Here is a 27,768-nt window from a genome sequence, read left to right as displayed (position 1 = left end):
TGCATCGATTGATACAGCTTTTAAGTTTCTCAATTTACCACAGGACTTCTCTTCCCACTCATTTTCTATTGCCATATTGAGGTAAAGAAATTGGGCTGTTTCTCTAAAGAGTTTTCTACATTTCTGCATGTGGTTGATTGTATCTTTGTCAGGTACAATTTGACATGTTTCTCTATCTAGATCATTTCCTGTAAACTGATAGTAGATCTATAGACTTGATTACATTTGGCTCCATTTCTTGCAAAAATAAAAGTCAGTCTTATTTTACTTTACCTCTTTGATCATGTGAATCTTCAATCTTATCTCTGGCATAAGCAGATGTCATGTATACTATCCAGATGTCATTTGGTAACATTAGCTCTGTCTGGCTCTGATCTGCTTTAATTTGTGAAATGAAAATAAGGCTGCTTTTAGCACTTCCCAATGAAATTTATTCATAGCTGGTGATTTGGAACACCATTATATCCAGTCTTCTCAGTCAGGAAAGTGTGAATTATCAGTGGAAACAGACTAGAGTCTACCATGTTAGAACTAGTTCTGTTGGATTTTTTTGCATCAGTGTTCAGTTTTTTTAATATGGTTGAGTACAGCACAAAATGTTGTAATTTCCCAGTTTTCAGGACTGAAATTACATTTCCTTATATGCCTGGCTATTATGCAAACAATGGAAAAGTTCTTGCCATTGTTGTCATTTCTCAAAACTCTTAAATCCTTACTTCTTTATCATTTTGTTTTCTTTAGTATTCCACCAAAACCTTAGTAATACTATGCTGTCCTATTTTTAGAGAAGTAGTTTTGCTAATAAGTCTGTCTTCCTTATTGTGAATGTGCCATGTCATCACCATGGAAATAGTACCTCACTAGAAATTGTAGTTAACAAAGCTTAACTATTTTCAAATGTTTCTCTTCTTCAGTATCTTTCGTTTTGTTAGATAATTTTTAAAACAAATGGTTCTTCTCAGATGTCGCTTTTAATGCTTATTGTGCTTTGATGTGGGTGGTTTGTTGTGCAAGTGAGGTTAAGATGTGTGAATGGGAAAGTAAGATTAATTAAATAAGGTTACTGATTATGTTTATCCATGATAATATGAGGAGCATGTAGGAAAGACATAATATTAACAGGAAATATGACTTTATACTCTTGTTATTTATGCCTCTGTGGCATTTAGACGTCTATATTTTGCTCTCTTGGTTTTTTGGGGGGGTTTTTGTCATAGGGAAAATGTCAAGCAAATAAGCTGTGTAAATGATTTATTTGAGAAAGTTACAGGGCATGGTCTCAGGGCTAGACTCAGTATTGATGATGTTGTTTTATCAAAAGGAGATTAAGTAGTATTTAGTACATTGAATTTGCTAAGACTAGAAGTTTAATCATTAGTTATTAATAATCTTAGAACCAGGGTGACTGTATTACAGTCAGGCTAGATAATTTATCCATATAATTTCTTCCTTGCTCATTATTCACTTACTTACTGATAGCCATGTTTTATCTCCAGCTTACTGTACAGAGTTGAACCATAAACTATTGCTATTACATGAAGGAACCCACAGTTCTAATGCAAGGAGGGGAAAAGGATAGAAATAATACTCACTTTTATCTTGTTTTTTGTATGTTTGTTTTTTGAGAAAGAAAAAATAAATTTAAGCCACACAGGAATAAAATTAATTCTAAGCAGAAAACTGGAGCAACTACTTTTCTGACTAGCTCTTAAAATTTATGTGAAAGGGAACAGTTGTATTATTATAACCTCTATTGGAATTTTTTTTAAAAAATGCAATCCATTAAGTAATAGATCAGAATGTTAAGACTCTCTCTGAGTTTAAAAATCATATTTAAGATTGTGTGTATTGGAAATAACTAAGCATCAGGAGGTCTGGTCGAATAAGTAGATATAGCCAAATACTGGACTACTATGTAGGCATGATAAAGAGGAAAGTAAAATTGAAAGGATATCTGTATATTGGACATATGAAAAATGTTATCTAGTATATATACAAACTTTAATATGTTTTTTATATATTTTTAAAAGTTTAATCCTATAGAGCTATTACTTTAATTAAAATACACAAAGAATTAAAAGTATTTGTGTGTAACAAAACATTAGAAGGAGGTATTCTAAATTTCAGATCCTATATTTTATGCTTGGAAATCTTAGAACAGGCAGTAAGAATCTATTATTGTTATTTTAGGAAATGTTGTGGTTCTTAAATTCAGAAAGCTGTTGTTTAATACAGGATTACTTTTTTGTTGTTGTAGGATTTTCACTTAAACAGAGTAAATTTGGAAGAATCTTCAGGATTGGAAAATTCTCCGGCTGGTGCTAGACCAAAGAGAAAAAACAAAAAGTCTTATGATTTAACTCCAGTTGATAAATTTTGGCAGAAACATAAAGGAAGGTAAGAAAAATATCATTAAATAAAAGATTCACCCCTTAAGAAATGAAGATGTCATCTGATTTCTTCCTGACTCCTGAGTGGTTTTGGTTAGTTGTTTTATAGGGGCCATTTCCTTTTTGTAAATTTTGTTGCTAAACTCACCAATCTTCAACAAAACCATTTTTACTTTTCATTAAAATATGTTTTTAGGGTCTGATTTTCCCTTTTTGTTCCATGTTTGCCTTCATATGAACCCAGTTTCATATCTCTGTGGAAGGAATACCTAAGCCTGAAAAACAGCTTTATTTAAAGTACATTACAAATAATAGGTGGAAGATGTACTAGTTGCCATGTGATTTATTGCAGGTAGATACATAGATCCCCTGTGTTGCTCTCTCCCCTTCAAGTTTAGACTCCATCATGGGCTCACTGTTACAAAAGTCAGCCATTGGTCATTGTGGCTAAAGAAATCATTCTAAACAAGCAAACAAAAAATTATTCCCCTGAGAAAAAAAGAATGTTGCTCATCGACAATTATAGAAATACATTATTATTTTGAATACTTCAAGTGTCATTGGGCCTGTATGTACATGTCTGTCCTTGATATGGCTGTTCTTTTTGGCCTCATTTATGTTGCAAGAGAAGTAGGATGTAGAGGTTCAACCTGTTGGGGTTTTTTATATGTTATATCTTTTTTTTGTTTGTTTTGTATTTACAAGTTTTTAACACTGGAAAGTCATATTGTCATAGCAAAGAATTTGGTTTTCTCTACAGAGAAAGCCACTATCTTCCTCTTTCTGACTATGGCAAGTTTGAGTACTACTATGATTTACTTTATTTTAAATGATTTTCTTCTCTTTAGAATTCTGTAGTCTACATTTTTGTCCAGAGTGGTGCAACACAAGTAATTCCATTTAGGTTGCTTAGAGAGGATGTAGCATATATTTAAGTTAACTTTAAAGTTTACATTCCCTAAGAAAAAAGCTTAAGAAAAAATACCTCTTCACTCAAATAAGGAAATTTCAAATATTTTCTTTCAGCCGTATGTTTAGGAACAATGCAAAGGTCAGGACTTTAAATTTTTGTTTGTAAGTGGGAGTTGCCCTGAATAACTGTCACTGGGAATATTGTACTGCAATAGTGATGTGCACCCAGAGGACACTCGGAAATAGCATAGAGTTAAACAAGTACTTAAATCTCTCTGAGCTTCAGTTTCTTCATCAGTAAAATGAAGGAATGATAATTCTACCTATTACTCTGTTTCAAAAGATTGTCAAGATTAAGTGAGATGTTACAAAGTAACTTACACAGACTTTATTGGTAAAACCAGGGATAAAACTCAGTTCTGACAGATCCAAAGTCTCTGGTCTTAACTATTGATAATGTGTACTTCACCAAGACTGTGGTCAGGATTAAGTGAGAAAATAAAAGACAAATTATAAGCAGAGTGTTTGGCATACAGTAAGCACTCAGTAAACATAAGCTGTAATTATTGTCTGTTAGCTCTGAGACCTAAAATTTCTAGAGATTATAAGAATCATCTAGTTTATCTAGCACATTTTACTTACTCAGTGCTATATTCTTTTGCCAATATAGACTCTGCTAGAGGTGGAGTTAGTGCCTCCTTTTGTCATGTAAAACTAGACTATGTTCTTCAAAACCCTTTCAGGACTTCTGCAGACTGGGTATTGTAGGCCCCAGACTGGGCACTGTACGCATCCAAACCAGGGATGTACGTGCCTGGACCAGAGATCAAACCTGCATCCCTTAGGTTATGAGAAGGGACAGTGCTCCAACCAACTGAGCCACAGCAGCCAGGGCTGTAATGCTTTTTAAATACCTCCTTTGTAGTTGCGTGGACCCTTTGACACTCTGACTTAATTTGAGCAGTAACATTTCATTGATGACTGATATACCATGACTTCTTTGTTTTTTGGTCACTTAGATATTTTACTTTTCTTCCAAATAGCACAATAGGTGAAGAGAAAAAATGTGATATGGTTAATGAAGAGAATAGAAATTAAATTTGTTTAGATATATAAGTATTATATGTATTTTAAAGAAACAGTATTTGTAATATACAGTTTACCCATGAACAATGCAGGGGGTTAGGGGTACCAACCTCCCCAATCCCTACCACCGCACAGTAGAAAATCTGCATGTAACTTTTTTTTCAATTACAGTTTGCATTCAGCATTATTTCGTATTAGTTCCAGGTATACAATATACAGATTGGGCAGCCTTATACTTTACAAAATGTTCCCCCTGATATTTCCAGTACCACTTAGCACCATACATAGTTATTATAATATGGTTGACTATATTCCCTGTGTTTTACTTAAATCCCTATGACTATTTTGTAACTACCAATTTGTACTTCTTAATCCTTTCACCTATTTTACCCAGCCTGTCAAACCTTCTGCCCTCTGGCAATCATCAATCTATTCTCTGTACCTATGAGTCTCTTTCTATTTTGGCCATTTATTTTGATCTTTAGATTACACATGTAAGTGAAATCAAACGGGATTTGTCTTTCTCTGTCTGGCATATTTCTCTTAGCATAATACCCTCTAGGTCCATCCATACTGTCTGAAATGATAAGATTTCATTCTATTTTATGGCTGAGTAATATTCCACTGTGTGTGTGTGTGTGTAATATATATGTATATCACAAGTTTTTTAATCCACTCAGCTATTTACGGGCACTAGGATTGCTTCCAAATCTTGGCTATTGTAGATAATGATGCAGTGAGCATAAGGGTGCATATATTCTTTCAAATTAGTGTTTTGGGTTTCTTCAAATATACCCCGAGACGGAATTGCTGAGTCATAAGGCAGTTCTGTTTTTAATTTTTTAAGGAATCTCCACACTGTTTTTTCATTGTGGCTGTACCAGTCTGCATTCCCGCCAGCAGTGCATGAGGGTTCCCTTTTCTCCATATCCTCACCAGCACTCATTGTTTGCTGATTTATTGATGATAGGTTTCTGACAATTTTTTGCTACTATTGCTTTCTGACAGGTATAAGGTGATATCTCATTGGGGTTTTAATTTGCATTTCTCTGATTAGTGATAGTGAGCATCTTTTTATATGTCCATTGACCATTTGTATGTCCACTTTGGAGAAGTGTCTGTTCAGGTCCTCTGCTCACTTTTTAATTGAGTTGCTTGTTTTTTTGGAGTTGTCTTGAGTTCTCTGTAAATTTCATATATTAACCCCTTCTGTGCAATATTGTTTTAGTCCATTCCCAGAAGTTGCTGAATCAGTTCAGCAAGAACTAGAATCTTACAGAGCACAGGAAGATGAAGTCAAACGGCTTAAAAGCATTATGGTAAGATTCTTTTTGCTTTTTTAGAATTATAGGGAAGGAGAAGGTCCTCTGGACGGAGAAAGAAGTTACATTTTCCTCTCATAAAAATTCATTCATTACTTTAATAACAAAAAACTCATATAAAAGATTTTCTTCATAAAGAAATAAAAGTACTGAGGAGTAGAGAAAACACTTTAAAAAATGGTATGAATTGATGATTTGAAAACATATATAATGCAGCTTTATTTTAGAAATATATATTCCAGTGCCACTCATTCTGTACTTTGATCTAACTTCAGATTTTAGCTCTACTGTTTATTACTGTGTGACCTGTGACAAGTTTCTGAGCTGATTTCTTTATCTGAAAATGCCAGCTGATCCTTTTTTGTAGCTGTTGGTCATCAACCATTTATTAGGCTGGTATTTGATAGAATTTTTCTATAGCTACCAAAGGCATATGCTTTCTCCTTAAAGGAGAATTATTTTTCTGGGTCACCTAATCTTACAGTTCATCAGTGATCTTAGAAATATTTTTATTTTTATGCTTGCACTTGGGCTGTGTGAATGATTCTGGGAACTTTTTTACCTTCCCAGGGACTAGAAGGGGAAGATGAAGGAGCCATAAGTATGCTTTCTGACAATACTGCTAAGCTAACATCAGCTGTTAGGTAAGTAATGAATATGTCCTCTTTGAAGTCTTTCTGTTGATAAGATTTATTTAGGAGATAAATTCGTTAATATTTTTTAATAATGGGAAATAGTAGGTAATAGCTTAGGAGGTCCATCTGGAAAAAGTCCAGCCATTGTTAATATAAAGAGAATGGTTTATGTGACATTAACATAACCTGGAAGCCAAGGAGAATGGACTGGAATGCTCCTGTGTGAACAATAAGGACTTCTCTGTACTAGAGAGTGGGGGCAATAGATGCCGTTGAGTGAGCATGTGTACTGTGTGGCCAACACATTCAAGATGACTGAGCAAGCAGAGCAATGAACCTACATCAAATTTTGCATTAAGCTTGGACATTCTGCCATGGATACTATTTAGGTGATTCAGAAGGCCACAGCTATAGACAACTGATGATTGGCAGCTTCATCACAACATGCCTGCTCATGCATCACATCTCATGCAGAATTTTTTGGTGAAACATCAAATCCCCCAGGTGACTCAGCCCCCCTACAGCCTAAATTTGATGCCTTGCGACTTCTGGCTTTTCCCAAAACTAAAATTACCTTTGAAAAGGAAGAGATTTTAGACTGTTGATGAGATTCAGGAAAATATGACAGGGTGGCTAATGGTGATTAGAACTGTGAGGTCCCAAGGTACCTCCTTTGAAGGGGACTAAAGCGTAATTGTCCTTTGTACAGTGTCTCTTGTATCTTGTATCTTCAATAAATATCTTTATTTTTCATATTATGTGGCTGGATAACTTCTGGACAGACCTTATATATCTTTAAAAAACTAAATTGTGTTTTTAACACATTCAAGCTGATTTAAATTCCTTATATAACAGACCATTTGCTTCTTTCAGTAGTTGGAAAATTGTATAATGAGGGTAATTTTGGCAAGAAGATAATATTTGTGATAAAGTAATGCACATTGTTACTAAATTATCATTGCTGCTATTACCTCATTACCTAAAGTTTAAATACTTTCTTTTGGATATTTTAAATGCTATCAAGGAGAGAGAGAGAGATGTGTTTTAGAAATATAGGTACAATTATATTTCCATTAATCTGATTTTCTTCTAAACCTGCAAATTTTGGAACCAGAAAGTGAAGTGATAGAATAATGATATTTGGGAGACAGATAAACTAAGAAGCACTTCACCTGTATTAAACTATCAGTTCATAGTTAAACTTACTACATTTACCATTTCAAGTTTCCTCAGAGGAAACACCCAGGTGTGGATTTTATTAAGGTCTGTATCATTTTCTTAGAAAATTTAATGGTTAACTTTCAATTTTTTGATGTTTGTAGTTCTTTGCCAGAGCTCCTCGAAAAAAAAAGACTTATTGATCTCCACACAAATGTTGCTACTGCTGTTTTAGAACATATAAAGGTAAATGTAACTGTCTTCCCCCCCACAATATAATTTCTGTTTACATAGGGTTTTATGCTTTGTAAGATGCTTTCATATTCATTATCTCTTTGGCTCTCACTATAGCATTCAGGTAGTAGTATTACCTTCACTTTTTGCAAGTAAGGAAACTTAGTAATCTAGAGAGAGAATTCATTTGCCCAAGGTCAAACATTCAGTAAACAGAGGTTAGAATCTGATATTTCTATTAAGTCACACTGCCTTACTACTGTCTGTACACATATTCTTTCAACAGTAGACCTGCCATCTAAACATCAGTAATACAGACTTAGAAATCCATTTTATTACAGTTCTGTCTAAAATATCCATTAATAATATCATTTCATTGTGTAACTTGGTTCTGAACTTTTTAGTTGTAGATGAGTGTTAGCATTTTTTTTTATAGTTGTAGATGAGTGTTAGCATTACATCTCCTTACTATTTCCTATTGTAGTGTGATTTCAGAACAAAGGTGGTGGACTTCCTATATGTTGTTATGGTTTTTCTCATTATTTTATTCATGATTACCCCATATTAGCTTGACTTAATTAGTTCTTCAGCATTCTACAAGTATTTATTCTCTGGACATGGTGCTGAATTCCAATGACAGCTTGACCATATCCTAGGATGTGACCCCCTACTTTCCATTTAATATGATACATGTGAAAAAGCAATGTGAAAAAGCTGAATATACTTGCTGCCTGTCAAAGATGTTGATAACACTTTGGATTTACAGAAAAGTGACTTAAACATTTTTTGTTTTCAATGATTTAAAAAGTCTCAGGGCATTAGGAAGAAGCTAATATAGATAGATGATGAGCATTGTGCAGCATGGGATTTAAACCTGCATAATTTCTATTAAGCTAACAACCTGATTTTTTTCTTTGTTCCACATCTTGATATTGCTAATTGCTGTTTTCATGTACCTACAGGAATAGGAACAATTTCAGTCTATAAATGATTCTGTGGATATTTTCCCTTTTCTATGTAGTAACTCTGTAAAGTGGGAAAAGATTGTACACGTCTGTTTACTGAGAGTCTTTGAGAGATTTTAGGAAACTGCACAGCATGAGCCAAAACATGCCATTTATGTGGAAAGGCCACTGAAAGCAGCTTGGGTGGGCCCGAAAGTTGGGAGGGAAGAATCTGAGGAACAGTGCTAGCCAGGCTGATGGAGACTCAAATATGGCTTCCACCTGCTGCCTCTGTGGTAGGAGGGCTCAGCAAAGGACCAGTGGTCTCTGCCAGCACATCTGTCTGAGAGAAAGCTGTCCTCTAGCTCTTGTCCTGATGCCAGACAATTCAGTTTCTCCCTGTATGTCCCTGGTGCCTTTTGAGCTGGGGTGCCCTTTGTGCTGCTGCCCCAGAGCTGGAGATCAAATAAGTCCGCACATGGGGGACCTTTGAGAGGAATACCTGGAACTCCAAAAGTCCTCTGTCTCGCTCAGTCCCCACTGGTTTTTACAGTCAGAAGTTATGGGCACTTCCCTTCCTGGTACTAGAACCCTGGGCCACGGGAACTGGTGTGGGGCTGGGACTCTTCACTCTCAGGGCAACCTCCACAGCCAAGATATCCCTCCCAGTTTTTATCTGCCACACTTGGTATTGGACCAGCCCTTTCTGCATCTCTGCCCCTCCTACTAGTCTGGAGATGGCTTCTTCTGTAAATCCTTAGTTGTAGGACTTCTGTTCAGCTAGACTTCTTGTAGTTCTCAGTGATGGTCTTCCATAGTTCAGTTATAATTTGATATAGTCGTGGGAGGATGCAAACACCACATTTAACTGCTCTGCCATCTTGATGGAAAGCCCAATAATTCATACTGTTTAAACCTTTCCATTAGCAGTTCTTTTATTTCTCACACAAATGTGACCTTCCCCACTTAGTAGTTGTTGCATAATGGCTTCTGGGACTACTTAAATAATTTTCAGAGAAATTTTATTTATTTTTTAATTATTTTTATCCCACCTGCATTGCCAAATTGAATTATGTACTCTTTAGCACCTGATAGCTAAGAAAAGTAAAAGATACCTACATGTGCATAATAGTAGATGAGAAAGAAATGCTATTAATGTGCTCATTCACCTAATGCTCCCGCTTCAGAGAAAGAGCTATAACATCAGAATGTTCCATTCCCTCGTAGCCAGCAAGGGACAAGTTCTTAGTAAGCTATTGTGGATCTATTCTTCATTGTTGCTAAACTCTCATTTTTGTGTTGCTACTTCTTATGGAGAAAATTAAGACATACTGAATTAGATCTAAAGACATCATCTGATCAAGCACACATGTACAGTCTTAGGTCTACATTACGGGCAAAGCTCAGCCTTTCCTCCAGGGGCTAATTTTTCATTCACTCAACTTCTTTATTTTTCTTAGAAGATAAGCTTTCACAATAAAGAAGAAATTCTCTTAATTCATCTCCAGTGGTCCCTAACCCTAACCCTCCCTCCATCCCTCCCTTCCCTCTCTAAAAAAATAAATAAATAAAATCTTAAAAAAATATATTAAAATTGCTTTGCAAATGTCTGCACGTTTTTTGTTCCACTTCAAAGAAAGTGAGACTGGAAATCATAGGTGATCCCTTCTAGGAGTGTTTTATGCAAGAAAGGGAGGGAAATGTTAGTGAACCTCTGTACTCAAAGAAGATATCTTGGACCTCCATCAGTATTGGCAGACAATTTTACATTTTACATTTCAGGTCTTAAGTTAAAGGAATATTTTAAATGCTTATATACAACATAGATTTTTTTTAATCATTCTTTGCATTAACTTATTGATGAACTGCTCACTACTCTCCAGGTAATAATAGGGAAAGAATTTTAGTGTCCAGGAAATTAGAGCATTTCTCTGGCTAGATTTTGACTGATTTTTTTTTTTATTCTGGTTTATTCTATTACAGTTGTCCCAATTTTTCCCCCTTGGCCCACCTCTGCCCAGTTCACTCCCAGTTCCTGGAGTCAATCCCTACACTATTGTCTATGTGCGTGGATCAGTCATACATGATCTTTGACTAGTCTCTTCCCCTTCTTTCCACCATTCTGCCCTCCCCCTCCTTTCTTGACGCTGTCAGTCTGTTCCATGTTTTTGTGTCTCTGGTTCTGTTTAGCTCACTAGTTTATTTTATTCATTAGATTCCTCTTATAACTGATAATCACATGGTATTTGTCTCTCACCACCTGGCTTATTTCACTTAGCATAATATTCTCCAGTTCCATCCATGGTGTCACAAGAGGTAGGAATTCCTGCTCCTTTCTTTCTGCGGCGTAGTATTCCATTGTGTAAATGTGCCACAGTTTTTTAATACATTCATCTACTGGTGGCACTTAAGCTGTTTCCAATACTGGGCTGTTGTAAATAGCGCTGCTATGAACATAAGGGTGTGTAGGTTCTTTTGCATTGGTATTTTGGAATTCTTAGGTATATTCCCAGCAATGGAATTGCTGGATCAAAAGGCAGTTCCATTTTTAATTTTTCGAGGACATTCCATAGTATTTTCCACAGTGGCTGCACCAATCTCTGTTCCTACCAGCAGTGCACTAGGGTTCAAGTCTATTTGCTGTAGAGTGTCAATCAATGCTGAAATATTTTTGTTGATTTTTTTTTTGTATGCAAAATCAAACTTTAACACCCCACTACTGACAGTGGGGTGTTAGAGTCCCCTACAATGACTATATTGTTTTGTATCTCTTTCTTAGTTGATCCTATATTGGGTGCATATATGTTTACAAGAGTTTTATACTCTTATTGGACTGCTCTGTTAAGTATTATGTAGTGACCTTATTTTTCTCTTGCTGTGGCCTTTGTTTTGAAGTCTGTTTTGTGTGATATAAATATTGCTACCTCAGCTTCTTTTTCATGTCTGTTTGCGTGGAAAATTTTTTCTATCCCTTCACTTTCAGCCTGTGTAGGTCTTTTGTTCTGAAGTGGATCTCTTGTAGACAGCATATATGCAAGTTGTGTTTTCTTATCTATTCAGCTACTTTGTGGCTTTTAATTGGAGCATTTAATCCATTTACATTTAGGGTTGTTATTGACAGGTACTTATTTATTGCCATTTTTTCCTTTGTACCTGTGTTCCTCTCTATTTCTTCTTCTTAAAACAGTCCCTTTAGCATCCCTTGCAATACTGGCATGATGGAGATGTATTCTTTTAGCCTTTTTTTTTTTTTTTTTTGGTCTGGGAAGCTCTTTATTTCACTTTACTTTAAACAAGAGCCTTTCTAGATAGAGCAGTCTTGGTTACACGTCCTTGCTTTTCATTACTTGGAATATTTCATGCCAATCCCTTCTGGGTTGTAGTGTTTCTGTTGAGAAATCAGCTGATAGCCTTATCAGAGTTCCCATGTAAGTTACTAGCTCTTTTAAGATTCTCTTTTTGTCTGTAAATTTTGCCACTTTGATTGTGATGTGTCTTGGAGTAGGCCTTTTTGGGTTCACCTTGACTGGGGCCCTCTGTGCTTCCCAGACTTGCATGACTTTTTTCCTCACCAAGTTAGAGAAATTTTCTGTTATTTTTTCAAATAGATTTTCTATCCCTTCCTCCTTTTCTTCTCCTTTTGGTATCCCCATGATGCAAATATTGTTATGTTTCACATTGTCCCAAAGCTCCCTTAAATGATCCTCGTTTCTTGGAGGGGGTTTTTTGGTTTTTTGGTTTGTTTTATTTTGTTTTGTTTTGGGGTGGTTTTGGTTTTTGGGTTTTTTTTTTGGTATTTTTTCATTTTGTTACTCTGCCTGGGTTTTTTTTTTTTTTCCTACCTTGTCTTCCAACTCTCTGATTCAATCTTCTGCTTCATCTAGCCTCCTTTTAATTCCTTTTAGTGTGTTCTTCATTTCAGACATTGCATTCTTCGTTTTCAGCTGGTTCTTATTCAAGGTTTCTATGTCCTTTTTCATGCTCATGTAGTTCCTACTAAGTTCCTTGAGCATCCTTATAACCATTACTTTGAACTCTGTGTTCGATAAATTGATTGCCCCAATTTCATGTAGCTCTTTCTCTGGAGACTCCTCCTTTTCTTCCATTTGGGAGTTGTTTCTTTATCTCCCCATTTTAGTTGTCTGTTTGTTTTGCTTCTATGTATTAGATAGATTGCTTTGACTCTCTGTGTTGTGGAGTGCCTTGTGGGTTAGGATTGCTGTGGGACCCAGTGGTGCAGACTCCTTGATCTCCTGATCTGGATGCTCTAGGAATGTCCTCTGTGTGGGCCATGTGGACTCTTCTGTTGTATTTGGGTCCTCGTTGTTGGCCCTTTTGTGGGTGGGAACTCCCCTCTGGCTGGCTGGCTGAGATGTTCAGCCCCAACTGTGTGCTGTACACTGTTGTGTGGATGCTAGCAGAACAAAGCAAAACAACACAAAAACCACACCACAACAAGCAACCCTCTACCTCCCCAACATAATCAATGACAAGAGAACAAGGAATAATAAAAGTGGAAAGAGAAATGGAAGAGTAGAGAAAGGGGCGAAGCAAAAAGAGTATGAGAAGACCAATGGAAAGAAAAGTGATTATGAGGAGAAAGGGGAAGAAAACTAATACTCAAAATGAATGAAAGAGGAAAACAGGGAAAGGAACACAGAAAAAAAATAACAAAAATAATAAAGGGCAAGAAGAAGGTAACAATGAAGTAATCAAAGATAAAAGTAGAGTTGGAGACATGAAAGAAAAATTAGAGCACCAAAAATAAAAGGAAAAGAAAAAATAATTAAAAGGCTAAGAAAATAATAGCAAAAATGACGGAAAAAGAACCAAGTAGATTTGTCTCAGCAGAGTTCAGATCTCGCCTTCGGGTTTCTCCCTTTGGATACAACTCTGATGTCCGAGTCTGGTATAAGCCAATGTCAGGTGCTGTCTACATCTGGCCCTTGGCTGCCTTTTTGAGGCTACAAGCGATCCACATTTTGTGGCTGATTCCTCTGGTCCTGGCTGCTCTGCAAACTTGGCTTTTGTCAGCCCTAGGTCCAGAGGCATGTCAGCAAACATCCCAAATCACCACAGGATCTGCCTCGGCCTTTCTCTGCCTGCTGACCTGCTCTCAATCTTAGACTAGTCTCAGACCTGACTGTTTCTGAGAGGGCTTTTGGAGGAAACGGGGTTGTGATTCTTGGATCTCCCATGTCAGGTGCCTTTCAGGCATCAGGGAAGATGGTGGGTGTATTCTCTCTCCCCCGAGACACTATGTTTCGTATTATTTCCCAATGTTTGGCAGGGCAGTGCCTGTAGTAGGCTTCCAGACCCACTGACCCACATCAGACCCACTGAGTGAGCCCCCTTGCTGTTGCCAGGGGTGACAGTGCCCACATACTGCAGAGGAAGAGTCTGTTACACAGAGCAATGGTAGGAAGGTTAACATGAGACACTTCTGTGGGGGGCTAGTGGTCAGCCCTGGAATCAGTAACCACCACCAGAAGTCTCAGCCCCCAGAAGACTGCTAGGGCCTAGTTAGTGGAGGTCTAGGAGTGAAGCAGCCAGCAGCAGGAGTGGCTTCAGTGGCAGCAGCAAACTTCACAGCTCACTGGCCAGTATTCCTGGGCGATACAACACTGACATCAGCAGGGTTTCAGTGGCATCAATGGCACGAGCTGCCAGCAAATCTCCCTGGTTCTCTTCACATTTTTATGATGTAGATATCATCACTCTTCCTTTTGCACCTGTACTATTCCACTTGAAAGTCAAGTTTGGTGCTACCTAAGTGGCTTCCTGCTGCAAGGAACTTGAAGACATTCTCCTCCTTCATTTGCAGCACATTAAGGTCTCCAAACATTGTGAAACTTTCCCTTTGAATTACCTGGGAAATGAGAACAACACTGTATGGGCCCTTCTCAGGGTATCAAAGAAAAGCTAGAACAGTTTTATTTTTGTAGAAAAAAGAGCAAAAAATACAGAGAATTTCCATATACCCCCTGAACTACCCAGTTTACCCTGTTATTAACATTTTGTATTAGTGTGTTACATCTGTTAAAATTGATAAGTAATACATAAGTAATACATAAGTAATAATAATACATTATTATTTAAGTTCATGTTTATTGGGCTTTTTGTGTTGTTCATTCTGTGGGTTTTGACAAATGCATAAAGGCATGTATTCTTATTAAAGTATCATACAGAATAGTTTCATTGCCCTAAAAATCATCTGTGCTCCACCTTTCCATCCCTGTTTTATCCTGTGAATCCCTGACAACCAATGACCTTTTTACTGTCTCCATAGTGTTATCCTTTCTAGAATGTCACAGAGTTGAAATCATATAGTATGTAGCCTTTCCAGGTTGGCTTCTTTCAGTTCACAATGTGCATTTAAGATCCCTCCATGTCCTTTCGTGGATTGATCACTCATTTCTTTTTATTGCTGACTATATTTTTTTTTTGTCTAAACATACCACAGTTTGTCCATTCAACTATTGAAGGATATGTTGGTTGCTTCCAGCTTTTTCACAGATATGATAAGGGTGCAATAAACATTCACTTGAAAGTTTTTGGATAGACAGAAGTTTCCAACTCTGTTAGGGAAATACCAAGAGGGTGATTGCTAAATCATATGGTAACAGTATGTTTAGATTTGTAACAAACTGCCAACTGCCGAACTGTCTTCCAAAGTGGCTCCACCACTGCAGTCCCACCAGCACTGAATGGGAGCTCCTGTTGCTCCACAGCCTTGTTTGCATTTGGTGTTGTCATTGTTGGATTTCAGCCATTCTCACTGGTTGTTGTAATCTGCAAATCTGTAAGGACATATGATATGGAACATCTTTTCATATGCTTATTTGCCATCTGTATCTTCTTTGGTGAAGTGTACAAGTTTTTGGCCCATTTTATCATCAGATTGTTCTTACCGTTGAGTTTTAAGAGTTCTTTGTACTTTGGGGAGGGGAGAGTTTTTTCAATGGATATGTCTTTTGAAAATATTTCCCCCTTTCTGTGGCTTGTCTTCTCATTCTCTTGACAATGTCTTTGAGAGAGCAGAAATTTTTAATTAAATCTAGCTTATTGATTATTTCTTTCATGGATTGTGCCACTGGTGTTGTATCTAAAAAGTCGTCACTATACCCATGGTCCTCTAAATGTTCTCCTATAAAACTAGAGGTTTTATAGTTTTACAATTTACATTTAGGTCTTTTATCCATTTTTAGTTAATGTTTGTGAAGTTGTAGGATCTGTGTCTAGATTCATTTTTTTACATGTGGACATACAATTGTTCTAGCACCATTTTTTTAAAAGATTGTCTTTCTCTAATTGCATTTGCTTTTTTTGTCAAAGATCAGTTGGCTTCATTTGTATAGATCTATTTCTGCATTCTTTTCTGTTCCATTGGTTTATTTGTCTACTACATGGTCTTAATTACTATAGTTTTACTATGTAAATCTTAAAAATCAGGTATTATCCTTCCTCCTTTATTTTTTCTCCTTGACTGTGTTGGCTACTCTGGGTCTTTCATATCTCCATATAAACCTTAGAATCTTTTTGTCAATGTCTACAAAATAACTTGCTGCAATTTTTATTGGGATTGGTTGATTCTGTAGATCAAGTTGGAAAGAACTAACATACTGACAATACTGAGTCTTCCTATTCATGAGCGTAAGGTACCAAATTTTTCGGACTGGAAGACGTACCGGACCATGAGACGCACCTAGATTTTAGAGGAGGAAAATAGGAAAAAAAATTTAAAGCAAAAAATGTGGTAAAATATTTAATAATACAACATAGGCCGCCACCCCCCCCCCCCCCCCACACACACACACCCCACCCACAGCAAACCAGGTAAGCTACATTCGGTCTATAAGATGTACCCCCATTTTCCTCCCAAATCTGGGGGGTACATCTTTTAATCTGAAAAATACAGGTATCTATTTCATTTTTTAATTTCTTTTATCAGAAGTTTATAGTTTTTCTCATAGATCATATAGATGTTTTATTAGACTTGTAACATTCATTTGTTTATGCTTTGAATACTAATAGAAATGGTATTGTTCTTTAATTTCAAATTTCAGCTTTTCATTGCTAATATATTGGAAAACAATTGATTTTTATATATTAACCTTGTATCCTGCAGCCTTGCTGTTGTCACTTAGTAGTTTATGGAGAGTTTTGTTTTTTTCTGTGGTATTTTCTATATAGACAAACATGTCATCTGTGAACAAAGACAGTTTTATTTCTTTTTTTTCCCCATGCTGTATTCCGTTGATTTCCTTTTCTTGTCTTCTCATCAACTAGGACCTTCAACAATGTTGACAGCAACAGTGAGGGGATGTTTTTACCTTTATTCCTGATGTAGCTGTTGACTTTGTATCAGCCTTGTGCCTTACAACTGTGCTCTAGTCACTTGTTAGTTCCAGAAGTATTGTGTTGTTTCTTTGGAATTTTCTACATTGACAATCATGTCATCTGCAAAAAAAAAAAAAAAAAAAAAAGATAGTTTTACTTCTGTCTCCCCAGCCTATATACCTCTTATTTCATTTTATGTTTATTGCACTAACTAAAGCTTCCAGTGTAATGTTAAATAGGAGTGTGAGAGGGGGCATCCTTGCCTTGTTCCTGATCTTAGCAGGAAATCACCTAGTTTTTCATTTGCATTCTGTTTTCTAGAAGACATTCTGTTTTGTAGAGTGTTGGTATAACTTCTTCCTTAATGTTGGGGAGATTTCACTAGTGAACCCATCTTCACCTGATGCTTTCTGTTTTGGAAGCAATATTATTAACTATTGATTAATTTCTTTAATAGCTGTTGGCCCATTCAAATTATCTGTTTCTCCTTTAGTGAGTTTTGGTAGATTGTCTTTCAAGGAATTGGTTTATAATGTCATGGGATCAGTAGGGATGGCCTTTCTTCCATTTCTGGTATTAGTCATTTGTGTTCCCTCTCCTTTTTTCATAGTTAACCTGACTAGAGTTATCAATTTGAAAGATCTTTTAAAGAACCAGCCCTGGCTGGTATAGCTCAGTGGATTGAGCGCAGGCCTGCAAACCGAAGGGTCACCAGTTCAATTCCCAGTGAAGGCACATGCCTAGGTTGTGGGCCGGGTCCCCAATTTGGAGCATATGAGGCAACCACACATTGATGTTTCTCTCACACTCTTTCTCCTTCCCTTCCCCTCTCTAAAAATAAACAAATAAAATCTTTGGGGGGCGGGGGGCAGGAAGAACCAGTTTTTGGTTCCAGTGATTTTTCTTTATTGATTTCTGCTCTAGGTCTTGTTTCTTTTCATGTGCTATCTTTGGATTTAATTTGCTTAATTAAAACTAAGTGCTTCTGAGAGGCATAGTAAAATAAAATTTGTAATAGTTGACAAGTAGCGTGTAAACCTCTATTTTTTCCAGAAATATTATAAGGCATTTTTTTTAATATTTTAATAAGGTTGCTAGTATTTTTTTCCTTACCAGAGGACATGCTTAGAGAAAGGGAAAGGGATGCGGGGGCAGGTAGAAACATTGATGTGAGAGAGAAATATCAATCAGTTGCCTCTTGTGTGCGCCCCAACCAGGGACCGAACCTGCAACCTAAGCATGTGCCCTGACTATAATTGAACCTGCGACCCTTCAGTTTATAGAACAGTGGTCTAACCAAGCCACACTGGCCAGGGCTAATATTTGTATTTTCCTAATACTAGTCATCTATAAAGATTACTTCATGTACATTTTAAATGTTTTATTCATAGATAACTTTAGTCAGAATTTAAATATTTGTACTAGGAGTCAATGTATAGGATAAATTTATAAATAAAGTTGTTTCCTTATTCTTAAAGAGGTTTAAGGCATCTTTCATAGATAGCACATATGACAGAATAATGAAATAAAAACTCATTATAGTTGCTATATAGTTAAAATAGTAATTCTCAAATTTGGCTTTAAAGTTTCTGGCAACCAAGACTTTAAAAAGAGAGAGATGATTAAGTTGTAAAAAAAGAACAAACTTAAGCTTCTCATCAGAAAGGGAAATTTCTGGTTTTTGTGTTCTTATTCTAAGCAAAGTATTTCTTAGCATCATATTACAAAAGACATTGCTCATATCAGGCACTGTCTAAATTAAACCAAATGATTTGATGATGCCATATTTTAGTATCAGTTACAGTCATGGATTTCATGGCAACTTTAGTAAAAGTCAAGGGTATAATATTAAAATATAATTAAATGAGAGTAGTTTTCTAAGTCACCAAGGTAGTAAGGTCTAAGTTTATACCATGTTAATATCTGGAGTGGAAAGAATTAAAGAATTGCACATTCTTTAATATATTAACACTTTTTTCAGTTGGGCTTTTGATGAGAGTTAGCAGAGAAGTTGAGGTTACACATTCAGATTTGGACCTAGATTCTAGAACTTTGGTGATTTGGGTTGAGAGAAAAAAAGTGTATATATTTGGAAATGAGATAACCAAGTAGTAAGGTTGATAGCCTGTTGTAGAAATTGAATATCCTAACCAGGTTCCACACCAGTACACTGTTCCATCTCTGCACAGAAATGAGGTAAAGGTGTGGGGCGGATTTTATCAAGATGTCTTAAGTCAGTCTGACATATGAGCAATTGCCCCAAAGTAAATATTTTCAGCCCACCACCTGTGTCATAGAACACCTTCAAATATAATTTTATGGATCACCTGGCTAGAATGAAAAGAGGAACAGTAAAAAGAAGGAAAAATACTCATCAGTTGTAGAAAGGAAAAGGGAATTCACTTCATGTCCTATATGGATCATGACAATTGTTTTTAGTTCATGATTTTCAAAAGGCAAAATCTGTATGCTACAGTTGATACTTGAACAACACAGGAGGTAGGGGCACCACCCACGTCCAATTAAAATCAAAAATAGCATTTTTGGTACAAAGTTGTTTTAGTCCACTCATGCAAAACCCAGGATACAGAGGGTCAACTGTGTATTAATTGAAAAAAAATGCGTATTAGTGGACTCACACAATTCACATTCCTGTTGTCCAAGGGTCTACTGTATTTGTACATCCTAGATAACTCGTAAGGGTGTTCCATTACTGTGCAGAAAGGGGACAGCTGATTTTTAAAAGGGATTTTTGAGAATTCATGGCTCTGCGAATTTATATTTACTAGCTAAAATTTATATTTCATACATAGGCTTTCGGTTTTCTCTAAAATTCCTTTCTTACTCATTCTTAATATTTATTGAATCTACCAAAAATCTGTTTATCTTGATCTTATTATTTTATATTTTTAATTTTTCTATATAACTCTTGTTATCTAAATTGTATTCTCCTTTGAACTCGTATTGCATAAAAATAATCAGTTTTGGGGATTATAGAAATTCTCTAATCCCTTTTGTATATTATCCCTTATTTCAATAAACTGAAAAAGGACCTATACATTATTATGTCTCTGACCAAAATAACCTTTTGGCACATATACATAAACTATGTATATTACAAAAAACCCAAATATGTACTAATTGACATATATACTTTTTTTCATGAAGCATATATACAAAGGAAGCAATACATTGTACTTGAGGAAAATATAATTTTTTCTACTCATTATCTGTGGTGGACATTGGAGTCTGACCCGGATTTGAATCTCAACTCTACTACTTCTACTCTGGTAACCTTGAGTAATATATGTTTCTGTGTGTCTGTTTCTTCATCTTTAATATGAGACTAGTAATTTCTAGCTCCTAGTATTATTTGGAGAATTAAAATGAGATAGCATATGTCAGTAGTTTTTAAACACTGTTTTCTGGTACACTTGAGACATTTAATGGGTCACTTGTATCTACTTAATTTTAGGGTCTGCAGAAGATTTGGTTTGAAAGAGAGGGTTCTGAGATTCACTGTTTAAAAACATTTGAATGCCATAGCTGTAAGTAAAGTGCTTATACATAATACTGAAAGACACCTATTCTCTTATGGAGGTTAGGAAATTTCTACTCAATCCATTCCTTCCTTCATGGAACTCTCTCCCTCTTAGTGTACTGAAAGGCTTAGTTAACTTTTGTTTAACAGCTTCATTGAGGTATAATTCATGTACCATGTAATTCACCTATTTAAAGTTTACAAGTCAGTGTTTTTTAGTATATTCACACAGTTGTACAACCACACGCATTGTATATTTTAGAACATTTTCTTCACCTCCAAAAGAAGCTCCCTACCCATTACCAATCAAAATGGCTTTGGGTTTTGTTTTCATTGCTTATTAGAAGTTAAAGTATGAGTAAATTAATATATCAAGAAGAACAAAATGATTCTCATGTTTCTTTACTGATTATATCATTTCATTTAGCATACTTAGTTTTATATATCAAATCACTCAAGACTTCATTGTTTACATCTTTCACCTCTAGAAGTTCATTAATCTACTTTCATGACTTATTTTCCTAATCCTTACCTGAGAATACTTTTTTATTTATTTACTTTTTAAAGACTTTTTTTTATTTTTAGAGAGGGGGTAGGGAGGAAGAAAGAGAGGGAAAGAAACATCAATGTGAGAGAGAAACTTGGATCCATTGCCTCTCTCTCACACACACACACCAGCATGGACCAGGCTGCGACCTAGGCAGGTACCCTGGCCCAGAATCAATCTGATGACCTTTCATCAGATTGATTCTTTGCAGGACAACACCCAACCAACTGAGCCACAGCAGTAGGGCTCTGTGTTTGTTTGTTTTTTCTTTGTTTGTTTGTTTGTTTTAATTGATTTTAAAAAGAGAGGAAGAGAGAAAAAGAAACATCGATCAGTTGCCCCCCATTTGTGCTCTAACTGGGGATCGAACCCACAGCCTAAGTATGTGCCCTGACCAGAAATTCAGCTTGTAAACTTTTTGGTGTGCGGATGATGTTCCAACCAGCTGAGGCACCTAGCCAGGCTATGGCTTTCTTTTTTTTATTTTTATTGATTTAATTGATTTTAGAGAGACAGGAAGGGAGAAAAAGAGTCAGAAACATCAGTTTGTTGTTCCACTTATTTATGCATTCATTGGTTGATTCTTGTATGTGCCCTGACTGGGGATCGAACCCACAACTTGGTGTATCAGGACAGCACTCTAACCAACTAAGCTACCCAGCCAGGGTTCATGACTTTAAAAGATGACTACTTATCTTTGTATGTCCTGATGTCAGCTTAGAAATTTGACAGTTGTCTTGTCAAGTCCTTGTTATGAGCCATGGTGCTTCATTAGACTAGTAGGGTTAAATGATTAAGTAGACATACTCTAGGGAGTTTACATTTTAGAAGGATAGCATGTAAATAAAAAAATAATATAATGAGATTGTTGTTATTGTGAAGAGGTATGTAAAGTGCTGTTGGTACACATTTAAAGGAGTAATAAATTCTAAGAACTGAGAAAGAGACCGGGGGGAGGGGCAAGAGGTGGAAAGAACAGAGATTGAAGAAAGAGTTGCAGAGAAGCTGGTCCTTGACCAATGAGTAGAATTCACCAGGCCAGAGATTGAAGAGGAATATAGTTTTAAAAAGCTATGGGAATAATCAGAGCCTATCCCTAGATATACAATGTTTAATGAAAAGTGAGTTATTTGATATGACTAGAGGGAACTTATCCTGGTGTACAGTGGTTAAACAGCAGGGTTAGCTGGAATAGATTGTGTGGGTCTGCAAGTCAGCCTAACACCTTCTTCTATTGCTTTCACGCTCCCCCATTTCTGGCGTCAGTCTACAGATAATTAGCCTTTCCTAATCTAATATTTGCATTAACATAATTCCTACTACCATCATCCTAGTTTCACAGGAGTTGTCTTTGACTTTTTTCACTGGTTTGCTTTTCATAGCCATTCTCATGTAATTATTAATATATATGTCTTCCTCTCCATGTCCACAGCCACCTCCAGGGTCTCTTTCCCAGGATCTCTCTTTCTTTCATTCACTTTTAATATTATATTTTTCCATTCCTAAAATTTCACCTTATCTGTTTTGGTATTCAAAATAGATTTGTACAGTAGCTAAAATAGCTCCTATATCAGGGAGTCTGAAGAAGATGAAGGGACAAAGAGTTTATAAAAAGAAAAACTCTCCTAAACTTTATTATATTCTTATCAGGAGCTTATTGACAAGGAAATTCTCAATGTACTGATGTGAGGTTTATTGTTGAGTGAAAGCAAGGGACTGAGGAATACAGTATATATCACCTTTTGTGTCAGAAAATGGAGGAATGTTGGGTTATAGACCCTGTTTGCTTACATTTGCAAGAAAAAAAGACCGAAAAACTATTCAAGAAACAAATATCCATAGGAATGGGTGGAAGAGACCAGGGATGAGGACAGATCTCAATGTATACCTTTGCATGTTGTTTGGAATTTTAAACTGAATATTTCAAGAGGCCAGAGTTGAAATACTGGCCTTGTGTGCCACTGTGGAGCAGTGAGATTGAGGGACTCTGACTGATCTCCTTTTGCCTCATATGAAGCCACTTCTTAGCCTACCATTCAGGTTTCTCCAGTCTGATTATGTTTTTGTATGTTCCTGTTAACTGAAATCAATTTATCTGTCCATGTCTCCAAGTCACTTTCACAAATCAGCTCAAATTTTACCACTCCCTTCTCCACAATTGATTAACCATTTAATTCTCTCATCATCTAGCTTAATATATTTATTTATGTTCTGTATTTATATATTGGTTCTTGGTTGATGTCTGTAAATATTATAACTTATTTCATAAATGGTTTCTGTTCCCCTTTACATCAGTGATTTTCAATTGACATCCCATAAGAATTTTTAAAACACGTGATACTTGACTATTTAGTCAGGGGCATTGACCTCTTTTTCCTTAGATTAGCAAATAAAAAAGTGACAACAGCCAATACAACAATTATCATCTGCTATGAATGAATCAAAATTATACCGATTTTTGTCAGATTAGCAAAAAATACATTTTTGGTTTGCCACAGAATTTTAGTGATTAGTGTATGTGTGCCATGGGGTGAAGAAGGTTGAAAACCACTGCCTTAGATTGTTAACACCTTCAATAGAAAACATGTTCTTTACTCTCATTTGTATTACCTGAAAAATAATTTAATAGCTATTTTGTAATAATTTTTATTTCCTTTGGAGGATCCTAACATGTTAATTTCATTTGCATAATTTTGATCAACAAATTTTAAATTTGGAAAAAGGTGTGATACCGAAAAGCTAAGTTTGACTACTTTTCCACTATCTAAAACTTCAAAGTATTAAGTGGGACCTTTAATGAGAAAATTTGATTAAAAAAAAACATTAAAAGTAATTTAATTAGGATAACTTTCTATTCAGTTAAGGTGAAAATATGTGGATTTGTGTACTTAAAACCCCGTAACATGGCTATTAATTTGCATGGAATACAGTAATATTTGTATGCTAGTTACTAATTCATAGAGTATTGAGATTTCTGTGATTTCTAGCCTAATATAAATATGACATGCAGAATTAATTTTGAATTTATAAGTTGAATATGGTAAACAAATAGTCTGTTGTTTTTTACGTTAAATATATGATCAGAAGTAAGAAACTTTAAATAAATGCTATTAGGGAATGATCTTTGCTTTTAAAATTGATCATAGAAAATAGAAACTTGTAAACTGAGAAGCCTTTAGTGTGTTTTTATTACTTGAGGTATTCTAATCTAATATTTATTTTGAAACAGGCAAGAAAACTAGATGTGTATTTTGAATGTGAAGAAAAAATAATGAGCAAAACTACTCTGGATAAATCTCTTCTAGATATAATATCAGACCCTGATGGTATGTACCATAAATTTGAGGTTAATATAAGTTTCACATCTGATGGATCCAGCATTTTTAACTTTAGGAAAATCTGAATAGAATTAATGTTTTTTTGACAATATGTGTTAATAATGAGATAATTAAATGAACTACTTTCTATTGAGAAGTTTGTAGCACGACAGTTCATAAAGTGGAAAATGGTTTGCATTTTATTTCATTGAACTTTTCTTTGATGGTATTTAAGCACTTTTTGTATTTATTCATTTAAAATGATACATCTTAAGCTCAATTTCTTCTGGTGCCAGGAAGATTTGAAGGTACAGCATTCAAAGTAAGGGTCTCTAAGTGATACACTTTTCTAATTACTCTGGTTTAAGCCTAGAGAGTTTTCTAAAAAGATGTATGTAAAACTGAATTATGTTTTAAATATAAATATGTTATAAATTCGCTTTTTTTAAAAATCCTCACCTGAGGGTATGTTTTTATTGATTTGAGAGGGAGCAAGAGAAAAACATCTATGTGAGAGAGAAACCATGCTCCCTGACCAGGAACGGAATCCACAGCCCCCAGTGTAGGTATGTGCCCTGATTGGGAATCAAAAACCCCCCATCCTTTTGGTATACGGGACAATGCTCTAACAATCTGAGCTACCCAGCCAGGACTTAGGGAATTCACTTTTAAAGAAACTGTTTAGTCAGTCTCTTTATATTTTACATTCATCTAAATAATTTATATGTTAGATTTTTCTTAAAATAAGGTAAAATTAGTTGTACTTGGAAAATGTAATTTAGTCATTGCTTTCAATTATAATGATGGAATCTACACAGGATTTTAGCCTCTAATAATCTACAAATGTAAGAGACTTACTGATCATTTCAGAGTAGTTTTCTATTCAGATCTCAGCTCTTTTTCTTTGCACAAAAGCTACTCACCTGAGTGATGATGGTTTTTGAGGTAGATTTTTGGTATGAGCTTTAGACTTTATTTCAAATTGAAAAGCAATTTTTAAAAAGTCACAATTGTTTGTGATTAAAGGTTCCATTCATAAAACTTCTGAGAAGCCATAAGTATCACTTACACTTTTAAAAAGCTAGATTTGTAGTGAGATCATACTATTTTAAATATTTGCACTTTCCAATGAAAAAATGCAAAATATATATGTCCATTACTTCAGAGTTATTTACAATAACTTGAGTAAAATTAAAGCAATAGTGTGTTGATAAAATGGAAAACAGAACTTTTTCCTTTTCCCGTTCTCATTTTTTTTTTTTGCATGTTTGCTCAATACCTCCACCCACCCCCACTCAGTCCCAAACAGCTTATTTTTAAAGATTTTAAATAAGGCACAACAAGGTAGGCATTTATGCCAAGCAGAAGCCTGGTGTCACTTTCACCCAGAACAAGATGTTGGAACCTGAGCAGAATGAGAAGGGTTCATCCATGTGGGATGATGGGAGGGTTGGTAACCTAGCACAAGGTGTTGACATAGAGTGAAGTGAGCAGTGTCCACACATAGGAACAACCCAGCCCTAGTCTGCACAGGTCAACCCATCATCAACCCAGATGGGGTGAGAAAAATGACCCAGCATGCGGGTGGGTCCATTGTAGGGAATCAGAGCCCAAGTGGAGTGAGAAGGCTTCCATGCAGGCAAGGGGTGGCAGCAGAGATAAGATCTTGATTACATACTGGGGCCTGGTTAAATAAGTAAAAATATCAGATAATATAAAGGGAGTCAGTGAAGGGAGTTACAAATACGGAAAGGTAGAAAACCAGAATGAATCCTTCAATGTTAGATTGGAATTAAAGGTGTTGATGTGCACTTAGTATATATTCAGTATGTCAGATAGAGAAATAAATAATGTGTGTGTGCATATAATATGTATATTCCAGCTCTGCCAACTGAGCAGGCCTGGGAGCAACTCTAATCCATTAGTAAGGTTTTAGCTTATAAATACCATTTTATACTAGGACTCATTGGCAAAGTAGTTGATTCCAGGGCTGAGGTAGGAAGAGAAAGTATATGATGAGCTGGAAACTCTAACTCTAAAACAGTTACAGTAGAAACTTAGGTGTGGCAAGAGGATCTATGCAGGCTGTGGCTACAGGCTCTAGAGTGCTTGTAGTTATCAGGGTACATTTTTTATAATTCCCATTTGGTTCCCCTGTGATTCACGTTCATTTTAAGCATCCCGATGCTCTACAACCTTTGCCATCATGACTCTTAAAACCTTAGCAGAGGTTTTGGGGCATTTATTTACACTGTAGCAAATATAAAATGTTTCTCCTTGAAGAATGGGAACTGTTCCTTCTTTAAGCAGAATTATGTGAACAGGCTGTGCTAAATGCCGAGGATATTAAAAGCAACAGCAGGGACCCACAGGCCCCTAAAACTCTGTGGGAGGGACACTTTCCTATCTTAGGAGCCATGGTCCCAAGAGCCTAGAGGAAGGCCTATTCCTCTTTTCTTCCTCCAGATCTTTTTAAATCCTAGGAGAAAGCTGATATTTTTGTTTTAGCAGGTAATTAGCCTGGCTGATTAATATTAATATTTTTACATTATTTTTATTGTATTTTTTCATTACTATTTATCCCGTCTATTTATTATACCCTCTTCCACCTCTACCTACTTCCTGTTTTTCCTCTAGCTGCTTAGTTTCAGTTGTAGTAAATATACACTGGGGCAAGGTAACTAAAGCCAAAGCTTTTGGTTAGAGCACCAAAAAGGGAGGGCCAAGTGAACTGGGAAGTACCAGGGAGGTCGCAGAGAGAAAGGAGCCCAGGAAAGCAACCCCATCAAGCTATTTATAAATTCCTGGACTCACCTTTGAACTACATATCTGTGAATCTGATCCTGAACAGCATTCCAAGGACTATGAGGTGTGATGGTCTAGATGACATCCCAGCTGCCATGTCAGCCACTGGGCAGTAAATGGCACTGCAAAAGGTTTTGAAAATAGAATCAATGATGGAACCACAACCCACAAGAAGGTGCTAGGAACTTTGGCCTGAACCCAGCCAGGCTAATTACCTGCTAAAACAAAAATATCAGCTTTCTCCTAGGATTTAAACAAGACCAAGGATCTCATAACCTAATATTCAAAGTGTCCAAGATACTGTATTGGTAAACATGAGGACTTTGGAGAAAGCTTTGTATCATCATTCTTTTTCATATTATAGGGACTAAGGATAATTTGAGAATGGGTGTCTGTATGTTTTTTTTAAGATTTTATTCTTAGAGGGGAAGGAGGGTGTGTCTGGATTCTAACCATATTTTTTTAAAAATCAATGGTTCATCAGTCATGTTTTGAAAAAATTCTTCTAGTTTTTACTCTGTAATAAAGTAAAATAAT

The 27,768-nt window shown here is 35.9% G+C and overlaps 1 protein-coding gene across 5 annotated transcripts in view; it reads left to right on the top strand.

Moving 5' to 3' along the window:
* The window catches only part of SCFD1 (sec1 family domain containing 1), a 110,898-nt gene that overhangs the window by 37,076 nt on the left and 46,054 nt on the right, over nt 1–27,768 (top strand). For all 5 annotated transcript variants that reach the window (XR_004904010.1, XM_028506407.2, XM_028506409.2 and 2 more), the window contains 5 exons: nt 2,258–2,397; nt 5,617–5,707; nt 6,281–6,354; nt 7,668–7,749; nt 24,339–24,435. Coding sequence is in view for 4 of the 5 variants with exons in the window: in XM_028506407.2 (XP_028362208.1) it covers nt 2,258–2,397; nt 5,617–5,707; nt 6,281–6,354; nt 7,668–7,749; nt 24,339–24,435 (484 nt within the window). In the remaining variant the exon portion in view is untranslated. The remainder of the gene's footprint in view (nt 1–2,257; nt 2,398–5,616; nt 5,708–6,280; nt 6,355–7,667; nt 7,750–24,338; nt 24,436–27,768) is intronic.

This window comes from Phyllostomus discolor, chromosome 1 (genome assembly GCF_004126475.2).
Source record: "Phyllostomus discolor isolate MPI-MPIP mPhyDis1 chromosome 1, mPhyDis1.pri.v3, whole genome shotgun sequence".
In the NCBI taxonomy this organism is placed as follows: domain Eukaryota; kingdom Metazoa; phylum Chordata; class Mammalia; order Chiroptera; family Phyllostomidae; genus Phyllostomus; species Phyllostomus discolor.
Note: the sequence above shows the minus strand (reverse complement) of the source record. Positions and strands in the feature narration are given on the sequence as shown.